Genomic DNA, 14634 nt, shown 5'->3' with positions numbered 1-14634 from the left:
GCAGCCTCACAGCACCAGGGACCTGGGTTCGATTCCATCCTTAGGCAACCGTTTGTGTGGAGTTTGCACATTCTCACTCTGTTTGCATGGGTTTCCTCCAGATGCTGTGTTTCCTCACGCAGTCCAAAGATGTGCAGGTTAGGTGGACTGGCCATGTGAAATTGTTCATAGTGTCCAGGGGTGTGCAGGCTAGGTGAGTTAGCCATGGTTACACGGGTAGGATAGGGGTATGGATTGAGGTGGGATGTTTTTCAGGGAGTCAGTGGCCCTTCCAAACTGTAGGGATTCTGTCTATGAACTGTGGGGATATGCTTACCAGCCTCAAATACCTGGTCTAAGTGATCATTATTGTCTGGAAGGGTGACTGTGACCGTGAGCTATGCCATGGTCACACTCTATGGTGCATCCTTCCCTCACCCACCATGCATGAGTTTGCATAGTTACACCTCATATCTCTGGCTTTGCAGAGCTCACTTTCTTATTCCTAACCCATACGGAATGAACCCATTCCGAATTTATCTGACATCAGTGGGAAGCACAGTGGCTCAGTAGTTAGCACTTGTGCCTCACAATGCCAGGAACCTGGGTTCACTTTCACCCTCAGGTGATTGTCTTGAGTGGAGTTTGCACATTCACCCCATGTCTTGGGGAACGTGTTTACTCCGGGTGCTCCGGTTCCCTCCCACAGTCCAAAGATGTGCAGGTTAGGTGGATTGACGAGGCTAAATTGCCCATAGTACCCAGGGATGTGTAGATTAGGTGGATTAACATGGGAAATGCAGGGTTACAGGGATAGGGAAGGAGTAGGTTTAGATGAAATGCTCTTTAGAGAGTTGGTATGGACCTGAAGGGCCCAATGGCTTGCTCCCACACTGTCAGGATTCTGTCTGCCCAGTGATGGGCACTCAGCTCTTGGACATTACATCACAATTGATTCTCGGAGGCACTTCATTGTCTGGCAGTTCGTTCCAATGGCTCTTGTGAAGATATTTGGGACGAGGTGACAGGTCAGTCTAATGAACAAACTTTTGCCTCCATCATTGGGAGCACTGCCTCAGTGGGGTGAAGCAAAGGGTCTAAAGCTGGCAGTTCAGTGTGGCCTAATCGAGGGTGACTGAACTGGAATGACATGCTTTAGAACCTACGCATTGGGAGTACAAGCTGTTTCCAGAATACAAATTTATGGTCTGTGTTTGGAGTAAAGAACCTGCCACATTCCACGGTCAGAATCTGACATCCTTAAAAGACTAATGATAAAAATGTGATACCTGTTGTTTTGCACTGATAACTCAGTGAGTACAATATATAGGCAGTTGTGGAAAACCCACAAAAGGAGGTAAATTTGATACAAGGTGGATGGGTTGGGTCAGCTAGGATTAAACTCACCTGGTTTAATGAGGCAGATAACTGGAGGTGAGTTGTTCTTTATAAGATTGTTGGCTAACCTCTGATTTCTCCATTTCCATCTCCGGCAACTGTCTCCACAGGGACATTTCCGATAAACCCACAGACTCTCACAACTACCTGGACAACACGTCATCCCACCCAGTATCCTGCAAAACTCCATCCCATTCTCTCAATTCATCCCTCTCTGCTGCATCTGCTCAGACGAGGAGACATTCCATCCCCAAGCATCCCTAATGTCCACCTATTTTGAACAATATGCTTTTTCCCCTCTGTCATCCAAGCAGCCCTTCACTGTACCTCCTCTATTCCCTGCTCAACTGCTCTAAACCAATGCCCCCCCCAAATGCAGTAAAGACAAGGTCCCCCTTGTCCTCACCTACCACCCCACCAGTCTCTGAATCCAACGTAACACCTTTAAACACTTCCGCCAACTCCAGTTAGACCCCACCATCAAGAACATCTTTCCCTCCCCACCCTTCTCTGCCTTCTGCATGGACTGTTCCCTTTGCCAATCTTTGGATTGAGCCACTCTCTCCAACAACAATCCCTGAACCCCCAGGTACCTTCCCCTGTAACGGGAAAAGATGCAAAACTTGCCAGTACACCACCCCCCTCACCTCCATCCAGGGCCTCAAACAGCCTTTCTAGGTGAGGCAGAGGTTCACCTGCCTCTCCTCTAACCTAGTTTACTGTATCCAATGGTCCTGAGGTGGTCTTCCCTACATTAGGAAGGTGAAACATAAACTCAGGACACATTTCGCAGAGCATCTCAGCCAGGTCCATAGGGGCTGACCTGACCTCCCAGACACTACCCATTTTAATTCCCCTTCCCACTCTCTTTCCGACATGACCATCCTTGGCCTCCTCCATTGCCACAGTGAATCAGAACACACATTGGAGGAACAACTTCTCGCCTTCTATCTGAGCAGCCTATGAGCTGGAGGACTCATTATTGAGTTCTCCAATTTCAAATAATCTCCTTACCATTCCCTGACTTCCTTCACAGCCCCTACCTCTCTCAACCATTCCTCTGATTGACCCTTCCTTCCAGCGTTGAAGAGTGTGTTGTGGAAACGCACAACATCTGAGGAGCAGGTGAATCGACATTTCGTGCATAAGCTCTTCATCTGAAAAGAGTGGATGGCCCAAGGGGGCTGAGAGATAAATGGGAGGAGGGTGGGGCTGGGGGGAAAGTAGCTAAGAATGCGATAGGGAGATGCGGTTGGGGGTTAAGGTGATCAGAGGGTGGAGCAGATAGGTGGGAAGGAAGATAGACAGGTGGGACAGGTCAAGGTTGGATCTGGGATAAGGTGGGAGGAGGGGAGATGAGGAAACTGGGGAAATCCACATTGGCGGAATGGGAGGGGGTTAAAGTGTTTGGCCACGGGGCGTTGGGGTTGTTTCATGCATGTGTCCTGATCTCCTCCACCGCCAAACCCTTACCACCTAATGCCTGGAGGAAGAACGCCTCATCTTCCACCTTGAGACCTTCCAACCATACCGGATCCTCCACTGTGAAATCTTACCCCCTGATGCCTGGAGGAAGAACATTTCATCTTACACCTTGAGACCCTCCAACCACATGGGGTCAATGTGGATTTCACCAGTTTCCCCATTTTAACTCCCCCATCTTCTCCAAGATCCAACCTTCCAACTTGGGACCACCCTCTTGAATGGTCCTACCCCTCCATCTTCCTTCCCACCTATTTGCTCCATCCTCTTCTCTGACCTATCACCTTCACCCCCAACTTCATCTACCTATCGCATTCCCAGCTACCTTCTCCCCAACCCCACACCCCTCCCATTTATCTCTCAGCCCCCTCAGGCCACCCCCTCATTTCTGTTGAAGGGCTTATGCTCAAAACGTCGATTCTCATGCTCCTCGGATGCTGGCTGACTGAATCCACCTAACCTGAATTCTTCCTATTGACCAACCAGGTCATACCCTCTACCTGTGCTCACCACCCTGCTCCCACTCCCCTTTATCTGCAGCTTCCCCCACACCCATTCCCAGTCCTGAGTAAGGGGTGCACCCAAAATGTTGACTTCTCCACCTCCTGATGCTGCCTGGCTTGCTGTATTCTTCAAGCCTCTTGCTTGTCTACCTCTTTTTTCCCTTCTGAAATAACCTTGTCTACATTAGTATCCCAGGATTGAGGCAACCCAATAGCTAAAAGAAAGCTCAGGGTGAAAGGAAATTTCTTTGCTTTTCTGCTTGTCATCCAGGAGATATAAGTGTGCACCTAACCCAGCCCCACAGCCAATGGACAAACTTCCTCCTGCTCATCATCAGACACTTCTCATCCAAACAAACCATCAGTATTGCAACCCACGCTGTGCATTAACTTTGGGAAAGTCACCATCCCCAGGATCACTGCCACATTTACATCACAGCAGGAACCAGCTCTTCAAATCCTGTTTCTTCATCATTGTAGCTCTAGACTTCATTATCAGCCACCACTTTCCCCCCACCTCCCCCCAGTCTCAGTGACCCAGCCCCTCCCTCAGTTTCTGTTAAGCTGCGTGTTTCATTACAATAGGGTTTTTTTTTAAAAGTAATTAATTGGCTGGAAGGGGCAGTACAAAGAGATCTGGGTGTTCTTGTACACCAGTCAATGAAGGTAAGCATGCAGGTACAACAGGTAGTGAAGAAAGCTAATAGCATGCTGACCTTCATAACAAGAAGGATTGAGTATAGAAGCAAATAGGTTCTTCTGCAGCTGTACAGGGCCCTGGTGAAACCGCACCTGGAATATTGTGTGCAGTTCTGGTCTCCAAATTTGAGGAAAGACATTCTGGCTATTGAGGGAGTGCAGCGTAGGTTCACGAGGTCAATTCCTGGAATAGCGGTACTATCTTATGTTGAATGATTGGAGTGACTGGGCTTGTATACCATTGAGTTTAGAAGACTGAGAGGGGATCTGATTGAGACGTATAAGATTATTAAAGGATTGTACACTCTGGAGGCAGGAAACATGTTTCTGCTGATGGGTGAGTCCTGAACCAGGGGACACAGCTTAAAAATAAGGGGTAGGCCATTTAGGACAGAGATGAGGAGAAACGTCTTCACCCAGAGAGTGGTGGGTGTGTGGAATGCTCTGCCCCAGAGGGCAGTGGAGGCCCAGTCTCTGGATTTGTTTAAGAAAGAGTTGGATAGAGCTCTCAAGGATATTGGAATCAAGGGTTATGGAGATAAGGCAGGAACAGGATACTGATTGAGGATGATCAGCCATGATCATAATGAATGGTGGTGCAGACTCAAAGGGCAGAATGGCCTATTCCTGCACCTATTGTCTATTGTCTGTTGTCTATTGAGTTTGTTATATCTCGATGTGGTGAAAGACATTATGGAAATGAACATGATTTTGTTTTAACCTAACATGTGTTGGTCAACTTATTTCCCAGTGTACTTCGGCAACAGCTCCTGGTAAGAGTTGGGGTTGAGAAGTACATAAAGTGACATAAAAAATAAGAAAAGGATAATTATTGAAATTGTAACCTTGGTGAATATCTTCCTGCCTTTGCAAACAATACAGAGATAAAGAGAGCATGCGTTTATGTGTGTACAACTCTACATGCATTCACCTGTCTGTGTACTGTGTGCCTGTTTTCATGTATGTTCTTGCAATTGTGTGTGTGTGTGTGAGTGTATGCCCAGATTATAAAGATATTTGCAAAATATTTTGGGGAGGGTGTTACTGCTGCCTTTCATTTACTTGTGTTTACTCCATCTTGTGGAGTTATTTTTCAGCTTTGGTGATTTAAAGAGCCTTTTTTGTGTCTCCTGATCTTTATGGGTCAGTGATTGTAAATTGGGCCTGTTTTTCATGGGTTCCTGAATTGGCCAATTGCTGATGTGCAAAACCAGTCACTGATACTGACTTCTACCTTGTCAATCTTGTTGACAGCACAGTCACACAGCAAGTGTCTGCCAAGCAAAAGGCTGAGAAGTAAGAACAAAATTAACTTGTTTGAGGCCAGAATCCCTTGCATCTTCCAGAGAACCTATCTCTTTTCTGTCTTTTCACCTTTGTTGCCGGTTTCTGTGTATGATTTCAAAGATCAAAGGTAGCAATGTTACTGAAAGGTTGAGAATATTTCAGCTGCAGCTGGGAACATCTCCTCTGTAGCTTTTGCCACAAACTTTTAAATGGGTTCTTGTGAATAATATTACCATTTAAATATGAATGCATTACATTTGAATGTGAATGAATGACATTTTAATGCTAAAATTAGGACATTATTGTAAACACATTGACATGTCTCTGAATATAATTTTACCCCAATAATAGGCAGGATTTATTTTATTAGAAGCAACTGGCTTTTGTTTCACAAGAATTTCTTCCCCAATTTACTTAATTATTTTATCACATATATCTCTTCCTCCTCCATGTTTTTATCCAACTTCCCTCTAAGTGCATCATTGCTACTCAACTCAGCCGCTATATGTGCTAGCAGGTTTCACACTCTCACCACTCTCTGAGGAAATATACCTCTCCTGGATTCACAATTCTGACCATTTTATACATAAGATATCAGAATTGTGAAATCTTTATTAATGTCTATTTTATATTTACTGTCCAGGACTTTGATGAGACCACATCTGGAATATTGTGTGCAGTCTTGGTCTCTATATCTGAAAAAAATATATACATGTTATGGAAGTCATAGAATCATAGAGCTGTACAGCATGGAAACAGCCCCTTACTTACAATTCGTCCAGACCGACCAGATATCCTAAATTAATCTAATCCCATTTTCCAGCACTTAGCCCATATCCTTCCTATTCATATATCCATCCAGATGCCTTTTAAATGTTGTAACTGTACCAGCATCAACCACTACCTCTGGCAGCTCATTCCATACATGTACCACCCTTTGCATGAAAAAATTGCTCCTTACGTCCTTTTAAATCTTTCCTCTCTGACCCTAAACCTATGCCCTCTAGTTCTGGACTCGCCCAATCCAGGGAAATAGTAGTGAGAAGATTCACTCAATTAGTTCTTGGGATCAGATGGCTGCCCTCACTTTAAACCTATGCCTTCAACAAGAGGTTACAATTGCAACATTTAAAAGATATCTGGATGAGTACATGAATTGAAAAGGTTTGGAGGGATATGGGCCAAATGCAGGCAAATGGAACTAGATTAATTTAAGATACCTGGTTGGCATGGACAAGTTGGACAAAGGGTCTGTTTTTGTGCTTTATATCGCTATAATTCTATGATATGCAAATAAAAATGATCATGCTACGTCAAAAAGAAAAATCTAGTTTCAACTAGTGTTTCTCCCTTGTCAGGAGAAAGTGAGGTCTGCAGATGCTGGAGATCAAAGTTGAAACTTTATTGCTGGAACAGCACAGCAGGTCAGGCAGCATCCAGGGAACAGGAGATTCGACGTTTCGGGCACAGGCCCTTCTTCAGGAAGAAGGGCCTGTGCCCGAAACGTCGAATCTCCTGTTCCCTGGATGCTGCCTGACCTGCTGTGCTGTTCCAGCAATAAAGTTTCAACTTTCTCCCTTGTCAGCACTCCTCATATGATACAGATCACATGATTTGATGTTGGGAGCCTATTGTCCACTGATGTCCAAACTGGAGCACCACACAACACATTTAACCGCACACTCCATCCCTTACCCCACCCCACATCACTCCACCCCTTACCCCACCCCACATCTCATCCCACACCTCACTCCACCTTCCACTCCACACCCCACCCCCTACACACCCCACCCCTTATCCCACCACCCACCTCACCCCACACCCCACCACCTCAACCCACACCACAGCCCAACCCACCCCACCCTACACCCCAACACACACCCTACTCCTCACACCACACCACACCCACCATGCACTTCAACCTACACCCCACGCCGCACCTCATACCCCCATCCCATTATCCACACTCCCTCCGCCCCAACCTCTGCAGCTCCCACACCCTAAATCCATGCACTCTATGCCCCATACCCCACAGCTGACATATCTGGGTTGCAAATTTTTTTGATAAATCACTTAGACCTTCACTTTTATGGTTTCTGATGTTATCCCAGTTCCTGATTGTACCAACATACCTGGAGGCTTTGTCTGAATTCTCCGTCTCTTTTTCCAGCAGAAAAAGCTAAAGTCAAGTGGAATGAACAATTCGGTCAAATACAGTAACCTAGTTTTCCATGGTGTCATTCTGCCTGTATGCTGTAGAGTCTTCAGTCTCTCTCTCTCTTTCTCTCTTTCTCTCCATCACTGAACATAATGTTCAATCAACCCCACAAAAAAGGCAAGCCTACTTATTCGGGCCTAAAAATCAAATTTTTGTGTGTACTTGTCATATGCATTTATCTTTCCATTTCAGCCAGGATGTGGGATAATTGTATTAGCTTCAATTTTTTCACCCCTCAAATTGAGGTTTAACTTACCTTATAACTGGGCTCAATCAGATAAGCAGATGATACAGTTTGTGTGGTAAAGATGTGCACAAGTTAAACAGGCATTGACAGAGAGCACGCAACATGTTGAATGATCAAGGGAATTAAAATAACAGAATTGTCATGACGCCAAGGAGGCCATTCGGCCCATCATGCCTGCAGCAGCTCATTACATAAGTATCATTACATGAGTATCTCCTGCTCCTTGGATGTTGCCTGACCTGCTGTGCTTTTCCAGTGCCATACTTCTTAACTCAACATGAGTATCATGATCTTGTGCCAATCTCCCGCCTTTTCCTCATAACCTCGCACATTATTTCAATCCAAATAATTATCCAGTGCCATGCTGAATGCCTCAATTGAGGCTGCCCACATTTCCAGCCATTTCCAAACCCTAACTCCCAAACTGTAAAGAACGTTTTTTTTTTCCTCACATCGTCCTTTCTTAGTTTGCAAAACACTTTAAATCTATACCCTTCTCGTTCTTGATCCATTTATGAGTATGAGCAATTTATCCCTATCTATTCTATCCAGCCTGGCCATGGCTTTGAAAAACCACAATCAAATCTCCTCTCAGACTTCGTCTTTCCAAGGAGAACAGTCCCAACTTCTTCAGTCTTCAAAACGCATGAAGTATGAAGCTAGTTTCAAGCTAAAAGTTCGAGTATTTATTAACTCGTCAAATATCTTCACTTTGGCGAGATTTTTTGGTGTTACAGAAACACTGGTGTGATGATGAAAATAGAGGCATCCATCCTGAGCAAGATGCCAAAGACGAGTTTGTCCTCAGAACAGGAACCAGCCACTGGCCTGATTCTAAGAAGCATTCGTCCGAATAGGTGATTGAAAACCGTCAGTTTGGGTACATTGCCACCAGAAATGCAATGTGTGTATACTGCTCCAACTATGATGGAAGCAGAACAATGATAATCGAGGCCCACTTCTTCACTCGTCGCTCCATTAGCATAAACGTTTTGATTCAATAACCAAACTGGCCAATTGCTTATTTTATACTACTTTTCAGAGTAAAAGAAATAGCCACCAGCCTTCTTTAAATAACTCAAAATAATCCACGGATTATGAACAAACTTGTTCCTAAGGCAAGTTACATATACTGATTAACACTTAAATTATGGACCAAAATTAAAACTATATCCTCCTTAATCCCACATTCAGATACATACACACGATGCAAAAAAAAAAGGCATCTGCAGTTTTGATATGCTTTTTTTAATGACGGTGTTAAAAACATGAAAAAAGAATACCCCTGTGGACCAAGGGTCTGAAAACGAAGACTGATATGATGACTTCTCATGTCCACTGGATTTTCTGTCAATAAAGCTGAATTGCTGGGAATATGTATTTATATTTAAGGACAGTCTAGAAAACTGGGAAGATTTTAAACCATTTGGATATTCTCTAGATTGAGAAGGGTGTTGTGATTGCTCGATCAGCTCTAGCAATTCAGCATCAGGCAGCCATGAAAACACAAATACTCACTACGCCAGGTCAGCCACATGGATAAAACACGCATGAACCTTCATGTGCCTGGTAGCCACACCATGGAGTGGAAAGGGCTGGAAACAGTCTGACACCATTGTGAATGAGAAGACAAGATTTACAGTGGTATCATTGTCACTAGAAAGAAAGTAAAAGTCATGGTAATTTTTAAACATAAAACCATACTCAAAATCATGTTCCTTGAAGGAGTTTTTGTGCATGTCCACAACAACAGTTGTGAATGGATGTGAGTGGAGTGATGTTATATCTGGGATAGACATCCTGGTGGCCAATGTAAAGAAAAGCAGCTTTTTTAGGTGGAATATTTCTTGGCAGTACAGACTTGATGGGTCAAAGGGTGTCGTCTTTACTGTATGATTCTATGTTTGGATTTGATGAGTCTAATAACTGATGAGTCTGTGAAGGTCTGTTATTCAACCTTTGGATGCATGGTTCAACAACAACTTGAGGGTCATGTTTGCACTGATTGGTGTAGGTGGATGGTTAACGAACAAGATATTGGCCCAGCAATGGCAAAATGCTTGCAGTTGTCTGGATATTTTGTGTGGTTTTGTCATCAGTCATGTCTACAAAGTGGCAACAGATCATTCAAAAAATGCAAAACATCTGATACTATTAGGTGAAGATGAAGATAATACTTTGTAAAGGATGAGTATGAAGTTGAATGTGTCCGATCTGACCCAGAGTGGGATCATTACGACAGTGATTCAGGACAAATCTGCTGAATTCATTTCGTCAGATGTGAAAGATATTGAATTTGATGGCTCAAAGAAAGATCAGGTTTTTACAAGGTAATAAAGATGTCAAACAATCAAAGCTCATGCTCCTATGCAAATGAGTTTTCCTGTAGGGCTAAGTTCAGCTTGAATTATTTTGGTTCCCCATTTGGCAATTGGCCTTCCCCATGGTTTATGGCTCTTCCAAGGTGCTCTGAACTGAATATAATAACTAAACAGGCCCAACTCCATCAAAATGATAGGGGTGCGACTGGTGGGGTGGGGTTATAGTTTGAAATGCCCACCTCTTCATCCAGGCTGTCCACAACATTGACCGACTCTGGCAAAGTTTGCTGAACGCAGGCCGGGATCCTGGAATTGGGCCCTTTTTAATGCTTCCCAAATCTGGCCAACTCCTCACAAATCTGCCCAACATTGTGCTGAAACATCAGTTGATCGTGTGTGAACTTGGAGATCAATGAGTGGGAGTTTATGGTAACATTGTGCAGTAAGGTTACAGTCTACATACAATCATGATGTAGGAGCGGAAGTAAGCTTTTCAACTCTTCGGGTATGCTGTATCTTTCAATAAGATCATGGCTCATCTATTTGTTTTCCAAATACCACCTTCCCATCTACCTCAGCTAAACTTTGATTCCCCCACTAAACAAGGATCCATCCTTAAGCTAATGGTGCAAAATCAGATTAGCAAACAGCTGATGCATTGGCAGAAAAGCTGATCAATACAGATGTGCATAACGGTTTTTCTTGTGTTTGCAGGTGTTCCATCAGGCCCACGCAACGTGATATCCAGTGTGAATGAGACCTCCATCATTTTGGAGTGGAATCCACCACGGGACGTTGGGGGCCGTGATGATGTCATGTACAACATTGTCTGCAAGAAGTGCCATAGCAACCGGCGGTTGTGCACCCGATGTGATGAGAATGTGGAGTTTGTACCCAGGCAGTTTGGCCTGACAGAAACTCGGGTGTTCATCAGCAGCCTTTGGGCACACACTCCCTACACGTTCGAGATTCAGGCCGTCAACGGAGTCTCTGGCAAGACGAGGTTCCCCCCACAGCATGTATCTGTCAATGTGACCACAAACCAAGCCGGTGAGTGACTGTGGGAGTTGCCTGCTTCACTTGGTGTGCCTCCCACTGCCATTCTTTCTTGTCCCATTTCATTGTTCCTTGATTCCTGCACTTCTGCTTTTCCTAGCAAAATCACCCACCCCACGATGCTATTTGACAACATAAATTGGCCAACTGAATCCAAGCCACCAGCCTGTGAATCATGTCACCGTTCCTTCTCCTTCCTTCATTTCCCTGTTCAAAGATAAGTCTGGGCCCCATTGCTATGGACTCCAATCCAGGTAGGGTAAGGAGGCAGATCCCAAATCCAGCCCAGCCAGAACAGGGCTTGAACCTCTTGACAAAATTTTAGTTTCCTGTCCTAATACCCTTCTGCATGGTTTTGTGTTTAATGTTGTTTCAGTGTGTTCTTATGAAGCACCATGGAATGTTTTACAGTATTAAAGGTGTTATATAAATGCAAATCATTACATAAGACCGAATGGAGTGTGTTGGATCAGGAAGGTAACAAGATAACATAAGGAAAGGTGCTCATTGCTCAAATTACCCTTTCCTTTAGGATGGCTGAAGATGTCTCAATACATTAGAGTGCTTTAACATGGAAGAAAGTACATCATTTTATTTAGCATTCTTTCCAGCTCTTATGTTTTTTTATGAAAAAATCTATTTATTTTAAATGATATACTGTCAGACCAGATGATAGGTGTGAATTACTGCACATCCCACATCCTTAATAAATCTCATTCTGCCCTGCAGCCAATTGAGTGTAACACTCAACTAAACAAAGAGCTTAATGAATGTGTGGAGGTGTGCAGCGAGAGATGCTATGGTGTTATTTTTGCCAATGTGATTGCTATTGAGCAAAGAGAGTTTGTTTCCAGAACCAGTAGGTTTCCTAGCTTCTGTCTCTGCCTGATCTATCATTTCTCTGTGAAAGAGCTGGTGACTGTTCACACTGATGATTGAGCATTGGGTGAAAGCTGCAGAGGTGAGAGAATTGCAAATTGGAAATTCCAGTTCCCAGCATCGATGCTTGGTGCTACATGGCTGATGACAGTCCAACTGAGAGTGTTGTTAGGAGGCAAAATGTTTAAATCAGCATTCCTTCACTTTGCTAAGTGGAAGAGATTTATGCTGGAGAATAGACTGATGTCTTCGCTCATTGCTATGACTCACTTTCTCTTCCAATCACAGGTTGATTCTCTCCACATTTACTGCTGATAGGCTCACCATTGAGAGTGAGAGGGAGAGACCAGACCTGTGATCAGAGGAACAGCTCCTCACCGATTCTGTCCATTCTGCTGATTAGAGTGACTTTCCTTTGATGGGCCACTTCCATGACTGAGCTCTCCCAGTTCTGTGTGGACTTTCAGAGGCAAATTCACCCACCATCACGACCAACAGTGTTCAGTATTTTTGCAAGGTTTGTGAAGGTTTGTAGCTCAGGTTGAGGTTTATGGTGTAGGTTTGCTCGCTGGGCTGTAGGTTTGATATCCAGACGTTTCATTACCTGGCTAGCTAACATCATCAGTGGCAACCTCCAAGTGAAGCGAAGCTGTTGTCTCCTGCTTTCTATTTATATGTTTGTCCTGGATGGGGTTCCTGGGGTTTGTGGTGATGTCATTTCCTGTTCGTTTTCTGAGGGGTTGATAGATGGTATCTAGATCTATGTGTTTGTCAACACATCTATCCTGGGACAGGCTAAGCAAAGACATGCCAGAGAATTCCTAAAGGCCTGGCACTCCAACCACAACGCCATCAACAAACACATAGATCTAGATGCCATCTATCAACCCCTCAGAAAACAAACAGGAAATGACATCACCACAAACCCCAGGAACCCCATCCAGGAGAAAGATATAAATAGAAAGCAGGAGACAACAGCTTCGCTTTACTTGGAGGTCGCCACTGATGATGTTACCTCGCCAAGTAATGAAACGTCTGGATATCAAACCTACAGCTCAGCAAGCAAACCTACACCCTAGTGCTCAGTATTTTGAGTGTCTGCTCATTAGCATCCCAGCATCTTGAGATTTCAGTGGCAGCTTCAGCAGTTCTAATCCCCCCACAGTGGGATCCGAATGTATTCACAGTGGGATCCGAATGTATTCACAGTGGGATCTGAATGAAATCACAGGGAAATGTCAATTGTCCATTTATACGATTGATGAGATTCCCACCATCTGCTTGTGGCTGATCAAAGAATCCTAGAGTTCCTACAGTATGGAAGCAGGCCATTCGGCTGATTGAGTCCTCACTAGCCCTCTGAAGAACATTCCGCCAACACTCATCCCCTCTATCTTAACCGTGTAGCCATGCATTTCTCATGGCTAATCCACTTAGCCTGAAAATCCCCAGACACTATGGGCAATTTAGCATGACCAATCTGCCAACCTGCACATCGTGAGACTGTGGGAGGAAATTTTAGCACCTGGAGAAAACCCACGCAAACTTGGGGAGAATGTGCAAACTCCACACGGACAGTCATCCGAGAGTGGAATCAAACCCAGATCCCTGGTGCTGTGAGGCAGCAGTGCTAACCACTGAGCCACCATATCAGTCTGCCGAAAATCCTTTGGAGTGGAATGGTGACAGACATAGAAGAGCAAACTTCCTGCTCCAAAGACAGGCTGCCTCACACCCCAGTTATGTAATGGCCTATTGTAGCTGTATGTAAGGCCAGATGGCTTTCAGATCCCATTGCAAACTGCTATGGAGCCAGAAACAAAGGGGCAGCCTTGAGCAGGAGTTTGCTTGTCAAGGTGAATAACCATTGTGTGTTTAACCTCCCAGCTGTGGAGTGTGCTTTATTATTACAGCATCAGAGGCTGAAACATGATGTCAACGTTAATTGTGAATTGTGAGCTAGCCACTCCGTTCCATCAGTCGTACAGTAAGCCCTTCACATGCTGTGTTGAAAGACTCCATTATCCGAATATTCCCCTAGGAGAGGGAATAAAATATGTCATTTCCCAGTCTGGATTCAAAGCTTTTTTAATAAATGTATATACTCAACCATATGAGCCATATTCCATGCCTTTCACTCAGCATTGAAGTTTTAATCTTTCTTTTCATTCAACATCATCAATAAGGATGCGGTTTAGGCAAACAGCCACCTGAAACGTTTGTGGAATGACATAACTAAGTGTTATTTCTCCCTATATTCAAAAATCAGACAATGAAGTGCAACAATTTGTGCTGTGAATGTGTTGCTTTATTTAGAATGTACGTAACACAACAGAGGAAGTTAATTCCTTGTCTCCTTGCAGCCATCTCTTGTGTGTATCCTTCTTTCCTGGCTCGACACTGCAATGGAATTCTGCTTCCTGCAGGATCGTCAATTGTTGCTGTTTGTTTCCCCTTAGGCCTGGGCTGACAACGTGTTCTGAGACCTTTGTCCCCTCTTTCCCAGGCTGCACATTGAATCATTCTGTTTAGCATTTCCCCTTTTTTCTTTCCTGGCTCTCCGAC

At 44.3% G+C, this 14634-nt stretch overlaps 1 protein-coding gene across 3 annotated transcripts in view; it reads left to right on the top strand.

Moving 5' to 3' along the window:
• The window catches only part of LOC122555678 (ephrin type-B receptor 1), a 505782-nt gene that overhangs the window by 304092 nt on the left and 187056 nt on the right, over positions 1-14634 (top strand). For all 3 annotated transcript variants that reach the window (XR_015759253.1, XR_015759252.1, XM_087993907.1), the window contains exon 5: positions 10849-11184. Coding sequence is in view for 1 of the 3 variants with exons in the window: in XM_087993907.1 (XP_087850033.1) it covers positions 10849-11184 (336 nt within the window). In the remaining 2 variants the exon portion in view is untranslated. The remainder of the gene's footprint in view (positions 1-10848; positions 11185-14634) is intronic.

Source organism: Chiloscyllium plagiosum, unplaced genomic scaffold (genome assembly GCF_037043375.1).
Source record: "Chiloscyllium plagiosum isolate Xiang-an unplaced genomic scaffold, Cpla_swu_hap1 HiC_scaffold_13, whole genome shotgun sequence".
Taxonomy (NCBI): domain Eukaryota; kingdom Metazoa; phylum Chordata; class Chondrichthyes; order Orectolobiformes; family Hemiscylliidae; genus Chiloscyllium; species Chiloscyllium plagiosum.
Note: the sequence above shows the minus strand (reverse complement) of the source record. Positions and strands in the feature narration are given on the sequence as shown.